This window comes from Pristiophorus japonicus, chromosome 13 (assembly GCF_044704955.1).
Source record: "Pristiophorus japonicus isolate sPriJap1 chromosome 13, sPriJap1.hap1, whole genome shotgun sequence".
Taxonomy (NCBI): domain Eukaryota; kingdom Metazoa; phylum Chordata; class Chondrichthyes; family Pristiophoridae; genus Pristiophorus; species Pristiophorus japonicus.
In genome coordinates this window covers 153,519,068-153,541,302 of record NC_091989.1, presented here as the reverse complement: position 1 = coordinate 153,541,302, position 22,235 = coordinate 153,519,068, and the positions used below count along the sequence as shown (strand labels likewise).

The 22,235-nt window shown below is 45.1% G+C and overlaps 1 protein-coding gene across 5 annotated transcripts in view; it reads left to right on the top strand.

Annotated features, from left to right (window-relative positions):
• spg7 (SPG7 matrix AAA peptidase subunit, paraplegin) overlaps positions 1-22,235 on the top strand; it is a 133,343-nt gene that overhangs the window by 84,546 nt on the left and 26,562 nt on the right. For 3 of the 5 annotated variants that reach the window (XR_011596368.1, XR_011596367.1, XR_011596366.1), the window contains exons 17-18: positions 11,345-11,502; positions 15,852-17,964. Coding sequence is in view for 1 of the 5 variants with exons in the window: in XM_070898149.1 (XP_070754250.1) it covers positions 11,345-11,542 (198 nt within the window). In the remaining 4 variants the exon portion in view is untranslated. Of the gene's footprint in view, positions 1-11,344; positions 13,131-15,851; positions 17,965-22,235 lie in introns of those variants that run through there. The other 2 variants (XR_011596369.1, XM_070898149.1) reach the window with 2 other exon arrangements.

The window sequence follows — 22,235 nt, the reverse complement described above, 5'->3', positions numbered from 1 at the left end:
AAATTTTGTTTTATAATGCGCCTGTGAAGCGGCTTGGGATGTTTTACTACGTTAAAGGCACTATATAAATACAAGTTGTTGTTTCCTGATTGGGAAAGACTCAATTAGATGATTTATTCAGGTTATTTGTCACTTGGGTGTGGTTTTCTAAGTTGATTGTAGTAGTAACTGGCATTTAGGAGGCTGATCCTGGTGTAATGAGCATTAAGTTCAATGGGCTCAAGTTTCGGCTCGAGTTGCTCCTATTTTTTTGGAGCAACTAGTTTAGAATAGAGTATCTTAGAAATTGCAATTCTCGGCATTTAGTTTGCCCAAATTTTAGTGAGAATAGTTTTGCTTTAGAACAGTTTTTTTTCTCTAAAGGGGATGTGTCCAGCCACTTACGCCTGTTTTGCAAGTTTAGGCAGCGAAAACTTACTCCATTCTAAGTTAGTTTGGAGTAAGTGTAGATTTTTTTACACTCAGAAAAACCTTGCCTACACTTTATAAATTAGGCGCAGGGAGCGAGAGATGGCGGCGGGGGGGAGGAGGGGAGAGGGGGGGAGGGCGGGAAGTTAGGGGATTTTACAAGCATTAAACACTTCACTTTTACAAATAAAGAGCCATCATGAATAATAAATGATAAATAAATCAAATAAAAAAAGAAATTAAATTTTCCTACCTCTCTGAAGCAGCAGCAGCAGGCACTGAGCTGTGAGCCGTTCGGCCAGGGGATAGGGGCGGCGTGAGGCGAGGGAGAGCGAAGGCAGCAGAGCCCGGCAGCAACAGGCACCGAGCTGCAGAGAGAAGTTCGGCCAGGGGATAGGGGAAGCATGCAAAGCACCGGGAGGGAGGGAGAGCCAGCCAGCAAGTTTGAAAGTTTAAAAGTTTAATTTATACTTCAAGTATGGGTGCTGCATTATCAGCACCACAGATTATGCAATGGTTCTCCATCAATTCACTGCACAGGAGAGAATTGATTAGAGCTCACCGCACCAGGAACAACATAGCCCATAGGCTGATGGGCAGGAGGCCTTACCCACGTCGGCAATATCGAGCCAGGCGTTCGTACCTGGACATGAGCGAGGCCGATTGTGTCAAACGGCTGCGTTTTCGCAGAGAAGTTGTCGTTGAGATCTGTGATATGCTGAGAGCAGATTTACAGCCGAGAAGCAGAACGCCGACTACCTTGTCTGTTGAAGTGAAGATTACAGCTGCACTTCCCTTCTATGCCTCGGGATCGTTTCAAACTATAACTGGAGATGTGTGCGCCATCTCTCAACATGCAATACATACCTGCGTTTACTAGGTCACTGCTACACTATGCGTGGAGGAATTATTTCATCAAGTTCCCAATGACTGGCCAGGCAATCCATGACAGGGCTGTGGACTTCTCCAGGATTGCTGGCTTCCCAAAGGTACAGGGCTGCATTGATTGTACCCACATCGCCTTGCGAGCATCTGTGGAGGACTCCAAGCAGTACAGGAATAGAAAATGTTTACACTCCATTAATATGCAGCTCGAGTGTGACGACAAGCAGCGCATCATGTCAGTCGATACCCTGGCAGCATCCATGATGCGTTCATCCTACGCGACAGCGTTATATCTGACATGTTTCAGCAGCAACCAGAAGGGCAGAGCTGGCTACTGGGAGACAAAGGGTGTGGCCTCGCCACCTGGCTCATGACGCCCCTATCCGTAACACGGACGGAAGCTGACCACCAGTACAACATGTCGCACATTGCGATGCGCAGCATCATAGAGAGGACCATTGGCATCTTGAAACAGTGTTTCCGATGCCTGAACCATTCCGGAGGCCACTTGCAATACTCCCCTAAGATTGTCGGTCAGTTCACTGTTGTGTGCTGCATGTTGCATAACTTAGCCATCATGAGGCAGCAGGAGCTGGCAGTGGAAGACCCACATGAGGGGAGAGTGCCTGATGATCGTAATTTGGAAGAGCAGGATGAGGATGATGACGACGATCAGGAAAGCATGCAAGTACCTGATGCCGGAGCACGAGGTCGGAGGGATGCGGTCCATTGTGCTCCTTTAATGATTGCTCGAGCCCTGCGGCAGCAGCTCATCCGTGAACGCTTCAATTACTGATGCCTGAGGGCTCTGCGACAACTGTTGCACATGGACATGTTTATTTTTTGGAGTTGTTCCTACGTTGTGTTGTGTTAATGGAACATGATTCGGTTTTAATGAAAAAATATTTTATTGAAAAGTTCACGTTCGTGTAATAAAATATTTGCTGTAATAAACTTTAATTTTTAATTTGACTCTAAGATCACAAACTTTGAAATTGTTTTGTAACTTTACATGTGAAAAATCTTAGTCTAAGGATCACTGAAACTTCAAGATCACTTTTTAGGTGCAAAATTAAATAATTTAAAAAATGTGAGAACATTTACACTCTAAGATCACTTTAAAAACCCTCTGATCACTTATAAGTTGTAAAGTTATAAAACAATTTCCATGTGAAAAGAGTTACTACAGTTACATCAAGACCAAGAACAAAAGCAGCAAAGAAAGACTGCAACCATCTCTCATCCACATCTCGGTGAATGGTCACTTCTTCATGGGGGTGTAATTTGATTGGCCGGGCTATATGCCCTTATTGCAGCAGCTACCTCACCCAGGCCCTCCCTGATGGCCTGTGACGTCACTTGCATGCCCTCCCTGACGGCCTATGCCTTCACTTGCGCTCTCTCTGACATTCCCTCCCTCATTTCCCGTGTCATTACTGCTATTTCTCCCATCAGTACCGTTACTTCTTCACCCACTGCACTGCTGCTGCCGACGAGTGATCGGGTAAGGTCATTGCTCTCCACACCCAATGCCACAACCTGAGCTACATCTCAGGAGAGCGTGTTTCCAAACTCCTTCTCTGCCTGGGTCTGCCTCGCGGCACCACTCCACTGGGAGCCGCGGGCTAGGACGGTGGGACCCTGGGTGTTCCAAACGGCACCACTCCAGTGAGAGCCGCGGGGCTGGGATGGTGGTGCCCTGGGTCTTGCATCCAGCTCCACTCCACTGGGAGCTGTGGTCTGGGATAAAAACATAGAAACATAGAAAATAGGTGCAGGAGTAGGCCATTCAGCCCTTCTAGCCTGCACCGCCATTCAATGAGTTCATGGCTGAACATGAAACTTCAGTACCCCCTTCCTGCTTTCTCGCCATACCCCTTGATCTCCCGAGTAGTAAGGACTTCATCTAACTCCCTTTTGAATATATTTAGTGAATTGGCCCCAACCACTTTCTGTGGCAGAGAATTCCACAGGTTCACCACTCTCTGGGTGAAGAAGTCTCTCCTCATCTCGGTCCTAAATGGCTTACCCCTTATCCTTAGACTGTGACCCCTGGTTCTGGACTTCCCCAACGTTGGGAACATTCTTCCTGCATCTAACCTGTCTAAACCCGTCAGGATTTTAAACGTTTCTATGAGGTCCCCTCTCATTCTTCTGAACTCCAGTGAATACAAGCCCAGTTGATCCAGTCTTTCTTGATAGGTCAGTCCCACCATCCCGGGAATCAGTCTGGTGAATCTTCGCTGCACTCCCTCAATAGCAAGAATGTCCTTCCTCAAGTTAGGAGACCAAAATTGTACACAATACTCCAGGTGTGGCCTCACCAAGGCCCTGTACAACTGTAGCAACACCTCCCTGCCCCTGTACTCAAATCCCCTCGCTATGAAGGCCAACATGCCATTTGCTTTCTTAACCGCCTGCTGTACCTGCATGCCAACCTTCAATGACTGATGTACCATGACACCCAGGTCTCGTTGCACCTTCCCTTTTCCTAATCTGTCACCATTCAGATAATAGTCTGTCTCTCTGTTTTTACCACCAAAGTGGATAACCTCACATTTATCCACATTATACTTCATCTGCCATGCATTTGCCCACTCACCTAACCTATCCAAGTCACTCTGCAGCCTCATAGCATCCTCCTCGCAGCTCACACTGCCACCCAACTTAGTGTCATCCGCAAATTTGGAGATACTACATTTAATCCCCTCGTCTAAATCATTAATGTACAATGTAAACAGCTGGAGCCCCAGCACAGAACCTTGCGGTACCCCACTAGTCACTGCCTGCCATTCTGAAAAGTACCCATTTACTCCTACTCTTTGCTTCCTGTCTGACAACCAGTTCTCAATCCACGTCAGCACACTACCCCCAATCCCATGTGCTTTAACTTTGCACATTAATCTCTTGTGTGGGACCTTGTCGAAAGCCTTCTGAAAGTCCAAATATACCACATCAACTGGTTCTCTCTTGTCCACTTTACTGGAAACATCCTCAAAAAATTCCAGAAGATTTGTCAAACATGATTTCCCCTTCACAAATCCATGCTGACTTGGACCTATCATGTCACCATTTTCCAAATGCGCTGCAATGACATCCTTAATAATTGATTCCATCATTTTACCCACTACTGAGGTCAGGCTGACCGGTCTATAATTCCCTGTTTTCTCTCTCCCTCCTTTTTTAAAAAGTGGGGTTACATTGGCTACCCTCCACTCGATAGGAACTGATCCAGAGTCAATGGAATGTTGGAAAATGACTGTCAATGCATCCGCTATTTCCAAGGCCACCTCCTTAAGTACTCTGGGATGCAGTCCATCAGGCCCTGGGAATTTATCGGCCTTCAATCCCATCAATTTTCCCAACATAATTTCCCGACTAATAAAGATTTCCCTCAGTTCCTCCTCCTTACTAGACCCTCTGACCCCTTTTATATCCGGAAGGTTGTTTGTGTCCTCCTTAGTGAATACCGAACCAAAGTACTTGTTCAATTGGTCTGCCATTTCTTTGTTCCCCGTTATGACTTCCCCTGATTCTGACTGCAGGGGACCTACGTTTGTCTTTACTAACTTTTTTCTCTTTACATACCTATAGAAACTTTTGCAATCCGCCTTAATGTTCCCTGCAAGCTTCTTCTCGTACTCCATTTTCCCTGCCCTAATCAAACCCTTTGTCCTCCTCTGCTGAGTTCTAAATTTCTCCCAGTCCCCAGGTTCACTGCTATTTATGGCCAATTTGTATGCCACTTCCTTGGCTTTAATACTATCCCTGATTTCCCTAGATAGCCACGGTTGAGCCACCTTCCCTTTTTTATTTTTACGCCAGACAGGAATGTACAATTGTTGTAATTCATCCATGCGGTCTCTAAATGTCTGCCATTGCCCATCCACAGTCAACCCTTTAAGTATCATTCGCCAATCTATCCTAGCCAATTCACGCCTCATACCTTCTTTAAGTTCTGGACCATGGTCTCTGAATTAACTGTTTCATTCTCCATCCTAATGCAGAATTCCACCATATTATGGTCACTCTTCCCCAAGGGGCCTCGCACAATGAGATTGCTAATTAGTCCTCTCTCATTACACAACACCCAGTCTAAAATGGCCTCCCCCCTAGTTGGTTCCTCGACATATTGGTCGAGAAAACCATCCCTTATGCACTCCAGGAAATCCTCCTCCACCGTATTGCTTCCAGTTTGGCTAGCCCAATCTATGTGCATATTAAAGTCACCCATTATAACTGCTGCACCTTTATTGCATGCACCCCTAATTTCCTGTTTGATGCCCTCCCCAACATCACTACTACTGTTTGGAGGTCTGTACACAACTCCCACTAACGTTTTTTGCCCTTTGGTGTTCTGCAGCTCTACCCATATAGATTCCACATCATCCAAGCTAATGTCCTTCCTAACTATTGCATTAATCTCCTCTTTAACCAGCAATGCTACCCCACCTCCCTTTCCTTTTATTTTATCCTTCCTGAATGTTGAATACCCTTGGATGTTGAGTTCCCAGCCCTGATCATCCTGGAGCCATGTCTCTGTAATTCCAATCACATCATATTTGTTAACATCTATTTGCACAGTTAATTCATCCACCTTATTGCGGATACACCTTGCATTAAGACACACAGCCTTCAGGCTTGTTTTTTTAACACCCTTTGTCCTTTTAGAATTCTGCCGCACAGTGGCCCTTCCTGTTCCCCGCCCCGGGCCTCCTCGCCCCCCCCCCACCCCCTCCCCCATCTCCCCTCCCCCATCTCCCCTCCGTCTCCTGCCTCTGCCTCCCTTTTGTCTCCCTCTGTCTCCCTGCATTGGTTCCCATCCCCCTGCCATATTAGTTTAACTCCTCCCCAACAGCACTAGCAAACACTCCCCCTAGGACATTGGTTCCGGTCCTGCCCAGGTGCAGACCGTCCGGTTTGTACTGGTCCCACCTCCCCCAGAACCGGTTCCAATGCCCCAGGAATTTGAATCCCTCCCTGCTGCACCACTGCTCAAGCCACGTACGTATTCATCTGCGCTATCCTGCGATTCCTACTCTGACTAGCATGGTGGGGCCCTGGGTCTTGCATCCTGCACCACTCCAGTGGGAGCTGTGGGCTTGGACAGTGGGGCAGTGGGTGTAAACTGCTGCATTACACCAGCAGCACCACTGGGACCCGCAACTTTGGAATCTGAAACCGTAGAATGTGGAACCAGAACCAATGCAAGGGTTTGAAACACTGATGTCCGCTAATGTGGGCTCATAAATATTAAGTTCTAAGGTCTCCCCTGAAGACATTTCAGTCAACGCCTGCAGCTCCCTTTGGTCAGGATCGTCCGCATCTGGTTCTTCTGGTTCTTCTGGATCTTCAGGATTGGCATCATCTTCTGCAAAATATATCAGAACAGCCAAATGTTTAGCAGCAGAGGAGGGGACAGGAAGGGTGCTATGAGTACTCTCACACATAGCAGGCCAGGCAGAAGGTTGATTTGAAGGGCCACGATGCATTTTCAGGACTTACCCTCTCGCTCGCGTGTGGGCCCAGCTTGTGCTGTACTGATTGCTTTTCTCCATGTACAATTCATCAAAGCAGCGACCCTCTGATTCAAGGGTGTCAGTAGATGCAGATTTGACATGCCTCCTCCTGTTTGAGTTCTTTCCCTTTTGTTGTGGGCCAATTTCTTCTGCAAAGATTAAGCTACAACTTTTTACAGACTGCCTCTTTCTACAGGGTGGGACATATACAGATAGTCACATTTACAATTAAGATTCCATTGAAAAATGAAAATATTTCTTACATAACTACTTGACCAAGGTCGTGCCATTTCTTTTTACACTGGCTTCCAGATCTCCTGGTATGCACCACTGCGCAGTAATCTTCTGCAACTTGGTTCCAGCGTTTCTTCATTTCGTTGGGTGGCACTTTTGTGCAATCTCTGTTGCTGGTATCCAGCTCCTGCCATCTCTGCTCAATGACATTAACAAATGTCTCCACTTCCTCATGCAAGAAATTCTTTGTTCTTGGTGAACGTTGTTCCATTGCTGTATTGAATTGACACTCTGATTTTTCAAAACACAGTCCTTATTTTGCATGCACCTATGCAGCACTTGTTCTGGAAGCTTAGCAGCAACAAACAGCACTCACTGATTTCAGCAGATGATTTCTTCCTCAGTACTGCTGAAAGCACTCCTTCAGGCACAAAAAATTACTCAGAAGCCTTTGCACAGCTCCACAAAATCAAAAATCGCTGTTTTTCATGTACCGTTAAAAATGGCCGAGTGCCAATGTTTGTGTGCCACTGCGCATACGCTCCAGCGCATATGGGCAAGGCTGCCGGCACTAAAAATTATGCTGGGACCTAACCCCGCCCCCCCGCAGGCAGTTCTTCAGCGCAACGCCTTGGCCCCGTCCCCAACAGCTCCTGCTGCGCCGCGCCGACCTGGAAAGGGCCCGAAAACTATCGGAGAATACGAAGGTTGGTAATAGGCGCACTTATGTTCTAGGAAATAGGCGTGCCTCTCGGAGGTGCGCCGTCCTGCGGGAAAGCCAAAACTTGGGCCCAATATTTGGTGGAACTACAATTCTAACCTATACTGAACTGTTCAATGCTTTTAATGCACAATTAACATCCAGAGCCAGGATGGTCAGCAATCCACATACTTACTACTGCCCAGCTGAAGATGGACTCTTAGTGGGGGACCTCCAGCAGGTTACTTTTACAGAGATTAATCAGAATACTTAAAATCAGCAAGAAGTCATTTTAAATTTCACTTGCTGTTCCTGTAGGGTAATACTTAAGATTAAAAAGTTATTTCTCATGCACACCTCCCTGGCCAACGTGGAGAGTACTGAATGTTCTTTATAGTTTCAAAACACAGTACCTGTACTACATTTTCTAAAATTCTGTCAAAATTAGATTTCTATAAGCATATGTACAAAAAACACTCTCTACTGCAGTCTAGGTTTTCTATTGTGTTGTGAAGTGAGTTCAGGTAAAATAAAATCTCAGATAAATGCTATGGTGAGTGCAGATTTGAAAGAAACCAGGTCTTTTCTGCAAGCGGTTTTCTTAATTATCTGTTTTATTTAACCAGGTGCAGCTTTTGAAGTCCTCTCTGATCTCTGAGAAGAGAGAGCACCTGGGTCAAATATGCAACTTCAAAAGCTATACCTGCCAAAAGTAAAATTTGGCCCGTTTTAAGTACCGGAATAAGAATGTTGAAGTTGAATTTATTTTCTTCAAGTGCTTACTGGGTGGGGGTGGGGGGTTTAACCCTTACTGGTACAGTCTCCACCACTTGCACTGTCCCCGCTTATCTCGGACAGCCGCCTATATTGGATTACTATAAACGTCAGTTACAAAGGTGCCACTTAAACCATATTAAATGTACTGACTATTTTGGGCAGTTCATGCAACTATTTGCACCTAAAGTGCAATTACCTGACATTAAGTCCTTTCAGGCAGCCCCATGTGACAAAGTGGTGAAACTCCACTGCATCGTTCAGCCACACTCAACTCCCCATAGCTGAATAAGGCAAAAAGCTTCTCTGTAGCCAGGAGTATTTTCCACAAATATAATTATAAGAAATATTAACATAATATAAAAGCCCAGAATTCCTCTTCAGAACACCAACAGCAAATTCCGACTGGGAACGGGAGGAAAGTGGAGAGACTGTCTGCAAAGGACCACTTCCTGACTGCTACTGACTTCTTGAGAAAGAGATGGAGTGGAGAACTCAAATTCCAAATCTGACAGTACTTAAACAACATTGTTAAGTTTTAATTTCTGAAATTGTCAAAATTCTATTTAAAATTGATCTAACCAGATACACTGGCCACTGTATATCGCGGGAAAATTGCGTTTGCATGAACATGCCCGCTATAAACGGTGAGGACTACGAAGAAGAAATAGTCCTTCCCGGTGTAATTTGAGTGCGAATGAAAACACAGCCAGCAGTACGCAGTCCTATAGTTGATGTATAAAATAGTGTCAAATGCTGGGCTGCTCGCATCAAAATAATTTTTTTCCTTTCTTCATCCAGTGAATTTGTAAGAAATATATATTTTTTTGTCATAGTCGCAAACTCTAACCAGGTACATGATCTCAAGCTGAGAGAAAGGAAGGGTAACGTGTTGTGTGTGGAGAAAGAGTCAGACTGAACACTGAGCCCAAAATAAAGTGTGACCGTAGTCTTTTATTGCAGGTCTCCAGAGTGCCGCTCCAACCTGTGAAGCTTTCTTAAATACCTGTGCTCCCAAGGGATTATGGGATCCCTTGGGATTCCAGGGAATGAGCACCTGGTGGCTGTACAGAGTAAATACAAGTCCACATATATAACAGAACGGATTCAGATTTAACTGCTTCATGTAGAATAGGGTGAATGTGTGAAGTGGAGCAGCGTGGGGAGAATGGAGCGGGGTGGGTCGCAGATAGGGAGCGGAGCGGGTCGAAAGTGGGAAACGGCGGGTCGAAGGTGGGGAATGGGCGAAGGTTGCGAGGCAAAGTGAACGTGTGGAGCGGTGCAGGGGGAAGGGAACGGGTGAACGTGTGGGACGGAATGGGGAGGTGGTGGGGGGGGGGTGCGGGGTGGAAATGTGTGGAGCGGAGCAGGGTGAATGTGTGGGACGGACTGTCAGGAAAGACGTAGAGGTGGATTTATGTATGCAAGTTCGAGGAAGAGCCAGTTTAGTTTTTGTTAAAAGAAATGATTTCAGGGGTATGATATACAATAAAGTTTGAATTTTGAGACTGGCCAAATGGACTGTAATGATCTGTTTGTACATTTCCATGTTCTTGAAGCTTTTTAATTATTTAATATCATTCTGTTTTCAAATTAAAGAATTACGTGGAATCCACATTTTTTGAATAAATATAGTTATAATCTTCGAGCTTCTTGTTGGTGCAGAAAGGCTTGAACTTACAGAATGAGATGCCTAGCAATTGTCTAAAAATGGTACAAAGTTTAAAGGTTTAAAAGTGCTCTTTTAAGGATAACACAATTCAAATTAGATGGATCTATTCAAGGAGCAGCCACTCTTGATATCCCTCCATGATATGAATGTGGAAACAAACTGTTTATTTGGAAAAAAAATACATTGTGCTAATCTGTAGTATTTTATTCCCCCTTTGCCAAAAGTTTTCCTTCAGTTCTGAAGGTCGTTTACTTCTAAGGATAAGGGGTAAGCCATTTAGGACCGAGATGAGGAGAAACTTTTTCACCCAGAGAGTGGTGAACCTGTGGAATTCTCTACCACAGAAAGTTGTTGAGGCCAATTCACTAAATATATTCAAAAAGGAGTTAGATGTAGTCCTTACTACTCGGGGGATCAAGGGGTATGGCGAGAAAGCAGGAATGGGGTACTGAAGTTGCATGATCAGCCATGAACTCATTGAATGGCGGTGCAGGCTTGAAGGGCCGAATGGCCTACTCCTGCACCTATTTTCTATGTTTCTGCTGGGTACAGTTCCACAGGTATCCGTTTATCTCTGTCAACTTGCCTAAGTAATTATTTATGTATGGACCCTGCTGGAAAATATCAGCAGGCTATTTGACTGCAGTGGCATTGCAGCCCAGCTTGATCCTGTCTTTACCTAATATCCATCTGTGAAATTCAGCTTGGGAGCAATCAAGAGTGAGAACACTCTCTCTCTTTGTTCTCCTCATTCAACCAAAAATACTGAGGCTACTGCCATCACCCCAACTGGGTTCAGCTACCTTACCCGTTCTGTATGACTCAACTACTTGCCGGTAAAGTCACTGAGCCATTGGGGGAGCTCTGTAGTCTTGTCACGTGGTTAATGACCTTGCACAAGGATGGCTTGCCATTGTAACAAAACTAGTTCAGCAACTTGACTATTAGCAGGATATGGTCTGTTATCACTGCCCAAAAGGAATCCGTCTAATTCAAACTTTTACACTCTGGTTTGTTGGTTGTAATTCTGCCAAAGATAATGACTCTTAAATTGTCATTTAACCTTAGTTTTTGGACCTAGGAATAGGCATTTGAATTGACTTTTTAAAATGTATAATCTTTTATTCTACATTCTCTCATTTTAAATTTTAGCTTGCAAATGCACTCGTGGAGAGAGAAGTTCTAAATTATGATGACATTGAAGAACTTATTGGTGCACCACCCCTTGGTCCAAAGAAAATGATCCCGCCCCAGAGCTGGATTGAAGCTGAGAAAGATAACCAAGATACAGGAGATGGACCTCCAGCAAGGCATGTCCAAGATGCCGAACAAAACCTGCATCCAGTTTAAGCTGGCTGCTTAGAAAAACTATGTGGTGACTACTATTGTCTTGTAAAATGAAGGATGGACTGTTAAGAATTTTGGTAGAACTGGGATTACAAGAACCAAGGGACAGTTGATGGAATTATAATTTGATTGCTGTTAACTATTCCTGGACACTCCAGTAAATCTAATCAAATAGAACAAAAATGTTGCTGTGTACCATAATGGATAGGCAGTGTGTAATTAATGTTGAATTACAGAAACCGCTTCTCGTGTTCTTTAATGCAATAGATTGTGTTTTTATTAAAACACTCCTTGTGTTTTAGTAATATGCAGTGACAGAATTTGCCCAGATAAAAATACTATGGCACAATATTTAGAAATCTATCCCAGTATTACATTTTAGCTGCACAATGTTGTATGTCGGAATTACATTGGTCTTGTGCTTTGAATAGAGCCTTAAAAGTAAAAGCCCATAGCTTTTTTTCCCCCCTCCTCAATTTTGTTGCCATCTCCAAAGGTGCTGACTTATGCAGGTGTATGGTCCCACAAGCATCTGCAGCCCCTTTATAGCTCTGCCAAATAGCCATTCTTCTTGTTTGAGTTCAATACTTACCAACAAGGGTCATTGAATAACAATTGAAAGTGGGAAATCTGTCTGATTTTCCCCCTCCACCCAGGACACACTAAAGCCAACTGAAGCTCTGAGTGCTGTCCTGGTTGAAATTGGCTAATTCTGCCAGATTAGGGATCAAATCTAAGAATTTACTGTTCTGTATAGGTTATTAACATATTGATCAGTGCTTTTACTGGCGGAGGCAGTAATATTAAAGGATTCAGATGATGATGAAGCTGTAATTTCCTGGGTAAGTACTTTTGGATCAACAGTGTCTGTCTCCAGTAGGTACATCAAATATTGTATCTTTTTATAAATGACTGGGTTCTGTGAAGTGATATAAACATTTGACAATCTGACTTTCACAGCAATATTTCAAGTTTTACACACACTTTATTGGTAGTTTTCTTTTCCATATTTCCTTACCCAACATTATCATTATCTTCACTTTTTGGCACGGATTACTGGATAGCAATTAGGAATGGGGAACCTTGGTTATTCTTGTCTATCTTTTTGTCTTCCACCCTCGTAGCCTTGGGGCCACTTGGATCAAATGTGTAATTCTCTCTGCTGTCCTGTTTCAGCAGCTAACTCAACACATGAAATATTGAAAACTTAACCACCCAGTCCTGTATGTTTCACTGATACACACCACATTGTGCATTGAATCAACAGAGGAATCCATACTGGACAGTAAATACTAGACTAGTTCAGTAACGAGCTTTTCATTGTCCAATATTTGGAGTTCATTGCATTTCATATAAAAGCCAATTACAGCAGATATTGCTGATGTATTTTCAGCAACTTTTCAGTAATGTTTTTTGTTTTCTTTCATTCAGCAACAAGTTTTCCATCATTTTTTTGGATTAGGACATGGACTTGTATGTTCGTTACTCTATCAGTAAATAGATGATGAATAAAATGACATTGGAAACCATCTATTATGGTTTTAAAAAAAATTAAAGTGCTTAAATACAGATTAATGTATTTATCTGTAAATTGTGTTCAGTTGGATTATGAATATTTGTACAGTATGATAAACCATTTTAAATTTTTCATTGTAAAATATGTGCTACTCTACCAATGCTTCTAACCGCACATTGAAAATTGTCAAATTTCTGAGTATTCTCAAGTTTACTAAAATACTGTTCAAAACATATATAATGCATACATAGGGCATTTTAATGTCCTTAAATAAGTGTTTTTTTCTCATGGAGTACTGCAAAATCTTAAAATATTAAATTGTTTAAAACTACTTTAGATATATTAAAATCCTACCCAGTTGAGCTTTCTCCTTAACTAAAAGTTTTCATGTGGGAGAGCCCAAATTAATAGCATATATGTAGGCAAAAAATTATTTTTAAAACCACCACCTTTCAGCTGAGACACTGTCACTGCCCTATGATGGACATAAAAGATCCCATGGCACTACTCAAAGAAGAGTAAAGGAGTTCACTATGCTGTGGTCATTATTTATCCATCAACCAACAACAGATTATCTGGTCACTTATCTCATTGCTGTTTGTTGAACTTTGCTCAGCACAAATTGGTAGCCGTGATTCCCTATAATTTTTTTTATTTGTTCATGGGATGCGGGCGTTACTGTCAAGGCCAGCATTTATTGCCCATCCCTAATTGCCCTAGAGAAGGTAGTGGTGAGTAGCCTTCCTGAGCTGCTACAGTCCATGTGGTGAAGGTACTCCCACAGTGCTGTTCGGGAGGGAGTTCCAGGATTTTGAACCAGTGACGATGAAAGAATGGTGATATATTCCAAGTCAGGATGGTATGTGACGTGGAAGGGAACTTGGAGGTGATGGTGTTCCCATGCTCCTGCTGCCCTGTCCTTGGGTCATGGGTTTGGGTGGTGCTGTCGAAGAAACCTTGGCGAGTTGCTGCAATGCATCTTCTAGATAGTACGCACTGCCGCCATGTTGCGCCGGTGGTGGAGGGAGTGAATGTTTAAGGTAGTGGATGGGGTGCCAATCAAGCAGACTGCTTTGTCCTCAATGGTGCAGAGCTTCATGAGTGTTGTTCGAGCTGCACTCATCCAGGTAAGTGGAGAGTATTCCATCACACTCCTGACTTGTGCCTTGTAGATGGTAGATCCTGCAAATCCACTGGGAGGATAGACGCACCAACGTCAGTGTTCTCGCTCAGGCCAACATCCCCAGCATTGAAGCACTGACCACGCTCGATCAACTCCATTGGGCGGGCCACATCGTCCGCATGCCCGACGCGAGACTCCCTAAGCAAGTGCTATGCTCGGAGCTCCGACACAGCAAGCGAGCCCGAGGTGGGCAGAGGAAACATTTCAAGGACACCCTCAAAGCTTCCTTGATAAGTGTAACATCCCCCCGGCACCTGGGAATCCCTGGCCCAAGAACGCCCAAAGTGGAGGAAAAGCATCCGGGAGGGCACTGAGCACCTCGAGTCTCGTCGCCAAAAGCATGCGGAAACCAAGCGCAGATAGTGGAAGGAGCGTGTGGCAAACCAGGCTCACCACCCACCCTTTCCTTCAACCACTGTCTGCCCCACCTGTGGCAAAGACTAATTCCCACATTGGACTGTATAGCCACCTGAGAACTCACTTTTAGAGTGGAAGCAGGTCTTCCTCGATTCCGAGGGACTGCCTATAATATGATATGATGATGGAAAGGCTTTGGGGAGTCGGGAGATGAGTCACTTGCTGCAGAATACCCAGCCTCTGACCAGCTCTTGTAGCCAAGGTAGTTATGTGACTGGTCCAGTTAATTTTCTGGTAAATGGTGATCCCCGCCCCCCCCACCCCCCCAGGATGTTGATGGTCGGAGAGTCAATGATGGTAATGCCACTATGTAAAGGGAAGGTGGCCAGTCTTGGAGATAGTCAATGCCTGGCACTTGTGTAGCACAAATGTTACTTGCCACTTATCAGCCCAAGCCTGAATGTTGTCCCGGTCTTGTTGCATGCAGGCACGGACTGCTTCATTATCTAAGGAGTTGTGAATGAAACTGACAACTGCCCTGTTTTGTTATTCTTTCCCCCCTCCCTATTCCTCCTGCAAAACCCACAATTACTGATACTAGTTGCAGCATCTCAGCCCTGCTGCCCTATTACAACGCAGGGAACAAACTTGGGACCATTTTGCTCAGCACAGCACAGTTTAGATTTGTTTGGTATGCAGGAGAACAGTCTTGAACTGAATCCCATTCTCTGTTTTTTGATTACTGGAGGCAGCAGAGACCTTAAGGTCAATGTATTACACAAAATTAACCTTTTAAAGCTCAAAGCACCAGGTCAGAAAGGGAACCGAGACAGGTTGAGCTATATATCTGGAGGTTGAACTTTTCAAGCAAGGTAAAAGATTTGTTCAATTTTAAAGGATTACAGTATAGTACAGATGCTGTAGAGAAGACATGATATAATTAATTGTCAATAGAGCATACGTGGAACTTACTCGCAGGAAAGCAGCTATATCACATGATGATTTATCATTGGCATTGAAGGTTATTTGGATCATTCGAGACTCAGATGTTCACATACTCCACTGACCACAATGATTTGTTCCTGTGGCACTTGACCTGAGACAGTAGTAGGCTAGGGTGGAATAATAATGAATTAATTTTAATTTTGTTCAAGTGCTTTTGGAAATTGGGTAGAACTTTTGCTCAGGAAATTAAATTGCAGGGTGGAGTTTTTAATGTTTTCTGTTCAATAATGATAATTTCTTTATTCCAATAGGAGATGGTGTCAACTGGATGCAACCGGACCAATAAGTGATGGATGCTCTCGGATTTGATCTTATAAGGTTACTGAGAGTGCATAAAGGCTTGGAGAAAACATATTGGACAAGTGTCAAAGATTACAATTTCCTACAGCCCACTGCATGTTCCAACAAACTCCTTTTGCAAATGCCAGTTTAACTCTGCCTTTGAACCTCTATTTAGAAGGACTAAAGTGCACAGCCAGGGACAATTGTGTGAGACTTTGGTACCAGTATTTTGTTCAGAGATTGTGGACTGATGGACTATTAAACTATATCTACAGCAGCTTTTGAGTGCACCGCATAAATGTGAAAATAAGGCTGAAGATCTAACAATCAGTATTGAGCCAGCATTAATGTTGTAGAACCATAGGATAATAATAGGAGATTTTAACTATCCAAATATTGATCGGGACAAATATAGTGTGAAGCGTATAGAGGGTGCGGAATTCTTGAAATGCATTTAAGAGAACTTTTTTAGTCAGTATGTAGCAATCCCAACATGAGAAGGGGTGGTTTTGGATTTAGTTTTGGGGAATGAAGCTGGGAAGGTTGAAGGGGTATTAGTGGGAGAGCACTTGGGTGCCAGTGATCATAATTCAGTAAGATTCAAGTTGGTTATGGATAAGGCCAAGGCTAGGCCTGGAATAAAAGTCCCAAATTGGGGAAAAGCTAATTTTGCTAAGTTGAGTGATTTGTCCACAGTGGACTGGAAACGGCTACTTGTGGGTAAATCAATGTCGGAACAGTGGGAGGCATTCAAGGAGGAGATCCGGAGGGTTCAGGCCAAACATATGCCCTGAAAGAAAAAGGGTGCGAATAATAATTCTAGAGACGCCTGGATGTCTAGGGACTTGCAGGGGAGGATAAAGGAAAAAAGGGACGCTTATGTTATATACCAACAGCTAAATACTGTAGAATCTTTAGAGGAATATAGGGCTAGATTTTGCACGTGTGCAGATCGCCCAAAAATGGGCTTTATTTCCGGCATGGGCGGTAAACGTGGTTTTCAGGTCGCCGGCTTCTCGCCCATTCTCAAAGCCCCTAGTCTCCATTTGTGAAATTGGGCGTTAGCGCAAGCACTGTAAAATGGGTGGTAGCATTAAATCTCTCTGACCTTCTGCCATAAAGTGTCACCGTCCTTAGCAATGGCATGGCAATGCTCGATTTCCGCGATTCAGGAGCTCAAGGGTCATCATGACTTGCACAGAAGAAGAGACAGAGAGAGAGAGGGAGCTGAGAGGGACTGAAGGTGTGTGTGGCTGCTTTGGGAGAGGGAAGGGAAAGTTTAGAGCAAATAGGAAAACATAAATTAGCTGCTACCAGCCACATATTTGCCCGAATTTGGCCTATAATGGAGAGAGAGGAGGAGGCGTCTCAGCACGCTGTGGAGACTGACACTGGCGAGAGCAGTGAGCTGGGAGAGGAGCAAATTGGAGGGCTCAAAAGAGCAAGGAGGTTCACGTATGAGGCAAATGCCTCCCTCCTGCAGGAGGTCGAGTTACGCTGGGGTGATTTGACTCGGGGAGCGTGTGGGAAGCCCACCCCAATGGCATACCAGAAGATATGGACCAAGATAGCAGAGGTGGTCTCATTGGCGACCAACGAGGTGCGTGAGGGCAACCAATGCCGCAAAGGATGGAACGACATTGTGGGATCTGCAAGAGATAAGTATTTTATTTATTTACATGTACTTATAGATTTATATAATTTGATTTGTAACAGTCATGAGTGACTATCAGCAGTTGTGAGATCTTTCACTTTTACTGGGAATGTTGTACTCAAAGCCTGCGGTCACGGTGCACGTCTTTAGGTAAAGAATAATAATTATAGTCATGATTAAATCTGTCAGTTATGTGTTATCAGTCTCTGTGACAGTACCTAGCAATGATATCACGCAATGATCTCATGCCATGTGGTCCTGTCACCTTTTATAGAAGAAGCTATCTATGATGAGACCCATGCAGAGGCAAACGGATGGGGGGCCACCAATTGTCAGCAACATCACTGAAATGGGGGAGCGGGTGCTCACACTTGGGAAGCACCCTCGGATGGCCATGGAAGCATCTGCAGACCCTGAAGTGAAGCTACGTGAGTAAAGTTTACACCATTGCATGATGTAAAGTCAATAGATGCCACACCCACTCATATCTAAACAATCATATATGATGGATGATTTCTAAAATTGTTCTAGAAATAATGCTGGCCTAATGAAAATCATTGCAATGCACCATGTTGATGCTCATGAAATGTGATGTCTGTGATGATCTTGATAGCGGTGGTGCTTTTGTCGTGCATGTGCTGTGTGTAGCACTGGAATCACCTTGTGACCCGAGCACCCCCTTCTCTAATAACCTCATTTGAGTTTTGCAGCTCAGCCAGCAGCGTGGCCCCAGGCAAGACCACAGAGGCCAGCAGGTGGGGGCGCGGGGCCGGACTCGGATGATCCTACATCTGCTGAGGAGCTCCAATTCTCGCCCGTCAATCTGCTGGGTCTGTTCTCTACGGATGAGAGCGCCTACTTCAAGGAACCTGCATTGCCACGCTCCAGAAGGCATTCCACCCCAAGACCATCTAGTGCTCCTCCGCCTATTTCCGTCTCCACTCTGGAGGTACCGGCCCCAAGCACCTCACCACGGCACCCCATTTGTCCCCAGGACAGTGCCAACCCCACGGAGGTTTCATGGACACGGCAGGTCTGGTCCACGAGCGTGACATGAGAGCAGAGAGATGGTACAGTTGTCCGGGAGAACTGTAGACATTGGTGACCAGCTCCTTGAAGCATTGGGAGGCATATCTCGACAGCTGGCCACCATGACTGAGTACATTCCGCGGATGGCGGAGGTTCTGGAGATGATAGCCAGGAACATTGCTGGCACAGGCCTCACAGTGGTCCTGGAGCGCAGCACTCCTCCCCTAGGTTCTGCACCACCACTGCGAACGACAGATATGAGGCAGGACCAAGATCCTGCTTCTGGATCAGAGAATGTTCCCCCCCCTCGGCATCCCCCACTCCCATACTCGTGCAACCACCGCCTCTGCCTTCATCCCCCCCCCCCCCCCCCAATGAGGCACCACCTGAGGAGCTCTTCAGCCAGGCGGCGTGGAGCGAGGAGGGGAAGGGGTAGAGGTGGGGAGAAGAAGGAGAGGGGGAAGGAAAGTGAGGTGCAATATCTGGAGGTGATGGCTGTGTTATATTTCCATCTGGGTGTATGCAATTTGTTGTATTGGGGGGGGCGGGGACCACCCTCCTGCTTTGTATTTGTATTCTATGTTGCTGGACATGTTGAACATTTGATTGATATCAATGGTGGAAAAAGTGGGGTGTGGGCAGGGGTTGGGTGTTTTTGCCCATGATACTTATGATTTCAGACCAATGTTGCTTTCAAAACATTTTTATTGGACATAACCTTGTTGCGCATTGTCTCCGATAGCTGGACCGTTACACACTGGTAATTCCGTAACATGAAAGGGTTAAATAAAACTTAACTTCAATCAACATAAACTTTAACTGGCACCAGGGTGATGGGCACCATTGATGTCTGAGCTGCACACACACAGCAGTGTGTCAGCGTTGTCACTCACAGCAACATTCTTTCAGGCAAATCATTCAGATATCAGCTGCTCACGCAAGAGTCTTGCAGCTATGTAGCCACTTTCCTGCTAGAGGGGGTCATGGGCATGGTTGCATAACCAGCCTGATTGGCCCTAGGTCAGCATCCAGCCCCTCGTCATCCTCTTCCTCTTTCCCCTGAGGTGGACCATCAGTCCGTTCTGGCAAATCTTTTCCCCTCCTGATAGCCAGGTTGTGCAGCATGGAGCACACGATCACAAATTTAGCTACTTGTTCAGGGTTGTATTGTAGCTCCCCTCCTGAGTGGTCCAAACATCTGAAGCGCTACTTAAGTACAGTTATTGTTTTCTGGATCACATTACATGTGTCTCGGTGGCTCTGGTTGTATCACTTCTCAGCCTCGGTGTGGGTGTCACGCAGGAGGGGGGTCATCAGCCAGGTGGCTCGGCCATATTGGTTATCACCAAGCATCCAGCATTATCCTTGTGGCTGACTCTTAAAGTTGTCAGAGACAGCTCTCTCATGCAGGATGTGAGCCTCATCGAAGCTGCACAGACATTTGGCATTCACTGCCATTATGATTTGGTTGTGGTCAACAACTTGTTGGACCTTCAGAGAGTGAAAATCCTTTTCTGTTATGAAAAAGCTCTGGGTCTTGAGAAGGTGCCCGCATGGCGATGTGAGTGCACTGTATTGCTCCCTGCAATGCGGTAGAATGCTCCAGCCCTGTCAGTCTGAGCCTCCGTGGTCATGGGGACGTCCATCCTTCGCGCTTACAAGCCTCCGTGACCTGTCTAATGCAGCGATGGGTGGCGTGGTGAGACAGAGGGGAAATCTCGACCCCGGAGGCCCGAAAGGAACCGGATGCGTAGAAAGACAGTGCCGCGGTGACCTTGACCTTGACCGACACTGATGTCCTGATGGCAGGCTGTATATGTGGCCTGATGAGCCACATATTTCATCGCGACCTTGTGGAAGCGCAGTCTCCGAAGGCAGGTGTGCTTGGACACGTCGAGGTAAGAAACATAGAAAATAGGTGCAGGAGTAGGCCATTCGGCCCTTCGAGCCTGCACCACCATTCAACAATAGCGTGGCTGATCATTCCCTCAGTACCCCTTTCCTGCTTTCTCTCCATATCCCTTGATCCACCTAGCCGTAAAGGCCATATGTAACTCCCTCTTGAATATATCCAATGAACTGGCATCAACAACTTTCTGCGGCAGGGAATTCCACTGGTTAACAACTCTGAGTGAAGAAGTTTCTCCTCATCTCAGTCCTAAATGGCCTACCCCTAATCCTAAGATTGTGTCCCCTGGTTCTGGACTTCCCCAATATTGGGAACATTCTACCCGCATCTAACTTGTCCCTTCCTGTCAGAATCTTATATGTTTCTATGAGATCCCCTCTCATCCTTCTAAACTCCAATGTATAAAGGCCCAGTTGATCCAGTCTCTCCTCATATGTCAGTCCAGCCATCCCGGCAATCAGTGTGGTGAACCTTCACTGCAATCCCTCAATAGCAACAATGTTCTTCCTCAGATTAGGAGATCAAAACTGAACACAATATTCCAGTTGAGGCCCACCAAGGTCCTGCAGCTCCCCTTTTCCTAATCTGCCGCCATTCAGATAATATTCTGCCTTCGTGTTTTTGCCCCCAAAGTGGATAACCTCACATTTATCCACATTATACTGCATCTGCCATGCATTGACCCACTCACCTAAACTGTCCAAGTCACCCTGCAGCCTCTTAGCATCCCCCTCACAGCTCACACTGCCACCCAGTTTAGTGTCATCTGCAAACTTGGAGATATTACACTTAATTCCTTCATCTAAATCATTGATGTAAATTGTGAAGAGCAGGGGTCCCAACACTGAGCCCTGCGGCACTCCACTAGTCACTGCCTGCCATTCTGAAAAGGACCCGTTTATCCTGACTCTTTGCTTCCTGTTTGCCAACGAGTTCTCTATCCACGTCAGTATATTACCCCCAATACCATGTGCTTTGATTTTGCACACCAATCTCTTGTGTGGGACCTTGTCAAAAGCCTTTTGAAACTCCAAATACACCACATCCATTGGTTCTCCCTTGTCCACTCTACTCGATACAGCCTCAAAAAATTCCAGAAGATTTGTCAAGCATGATTTCCCCTTCATAAATCCATGCTTTTTGGACCAATCCTGTCACTGCTTTCCAAATGCTGCTATTTCATCCTTGATAATAGATTCCAACATTTTCCCCACTACTGATGTCAGGCTAACCGGTCTATAATTACCCATTTTCTCTCTCCTTTTTTAAAAAGTTGTGTTATGTTAGCTGCCCTCCAGTCCAGAGGAACTGATCCAGAGTCGATAGACTGTTGGAAAATGATCACCAATGCATCCACTATTTCTAGGGCCACTTCCTTAAGTACTCTGGGATGCAGACTATCAGGCCCCCGGGATTTATCGGCCTTCAATCCCATCAATTTCCCTAACACAATTTCCCACCTAATAAGGATATCCTTCAATTCCTCCTTCTCACTAGACCCTTGGTCCCCTAGTACTTCCGGAAGGTTATTTGTGTCTTCCTTCGTGAAGATCGAACCGAAGTATTTGTTCAATTGGTCTGCCATTTCTTTGTTCCCCATTATAAATTCACCTGAATCCGACTGCAAGGGACCTACGTTTGTCTTCACTAATCTTTTCCTCTTCACATATCTATAGAAGCTTTTGCAGTCAGTTTTTATGTTTCCGGCAAGCTTCTTCTCGTACTCTATTTTCCCCCTCCTAATTAAACCCTTTGTCCTCC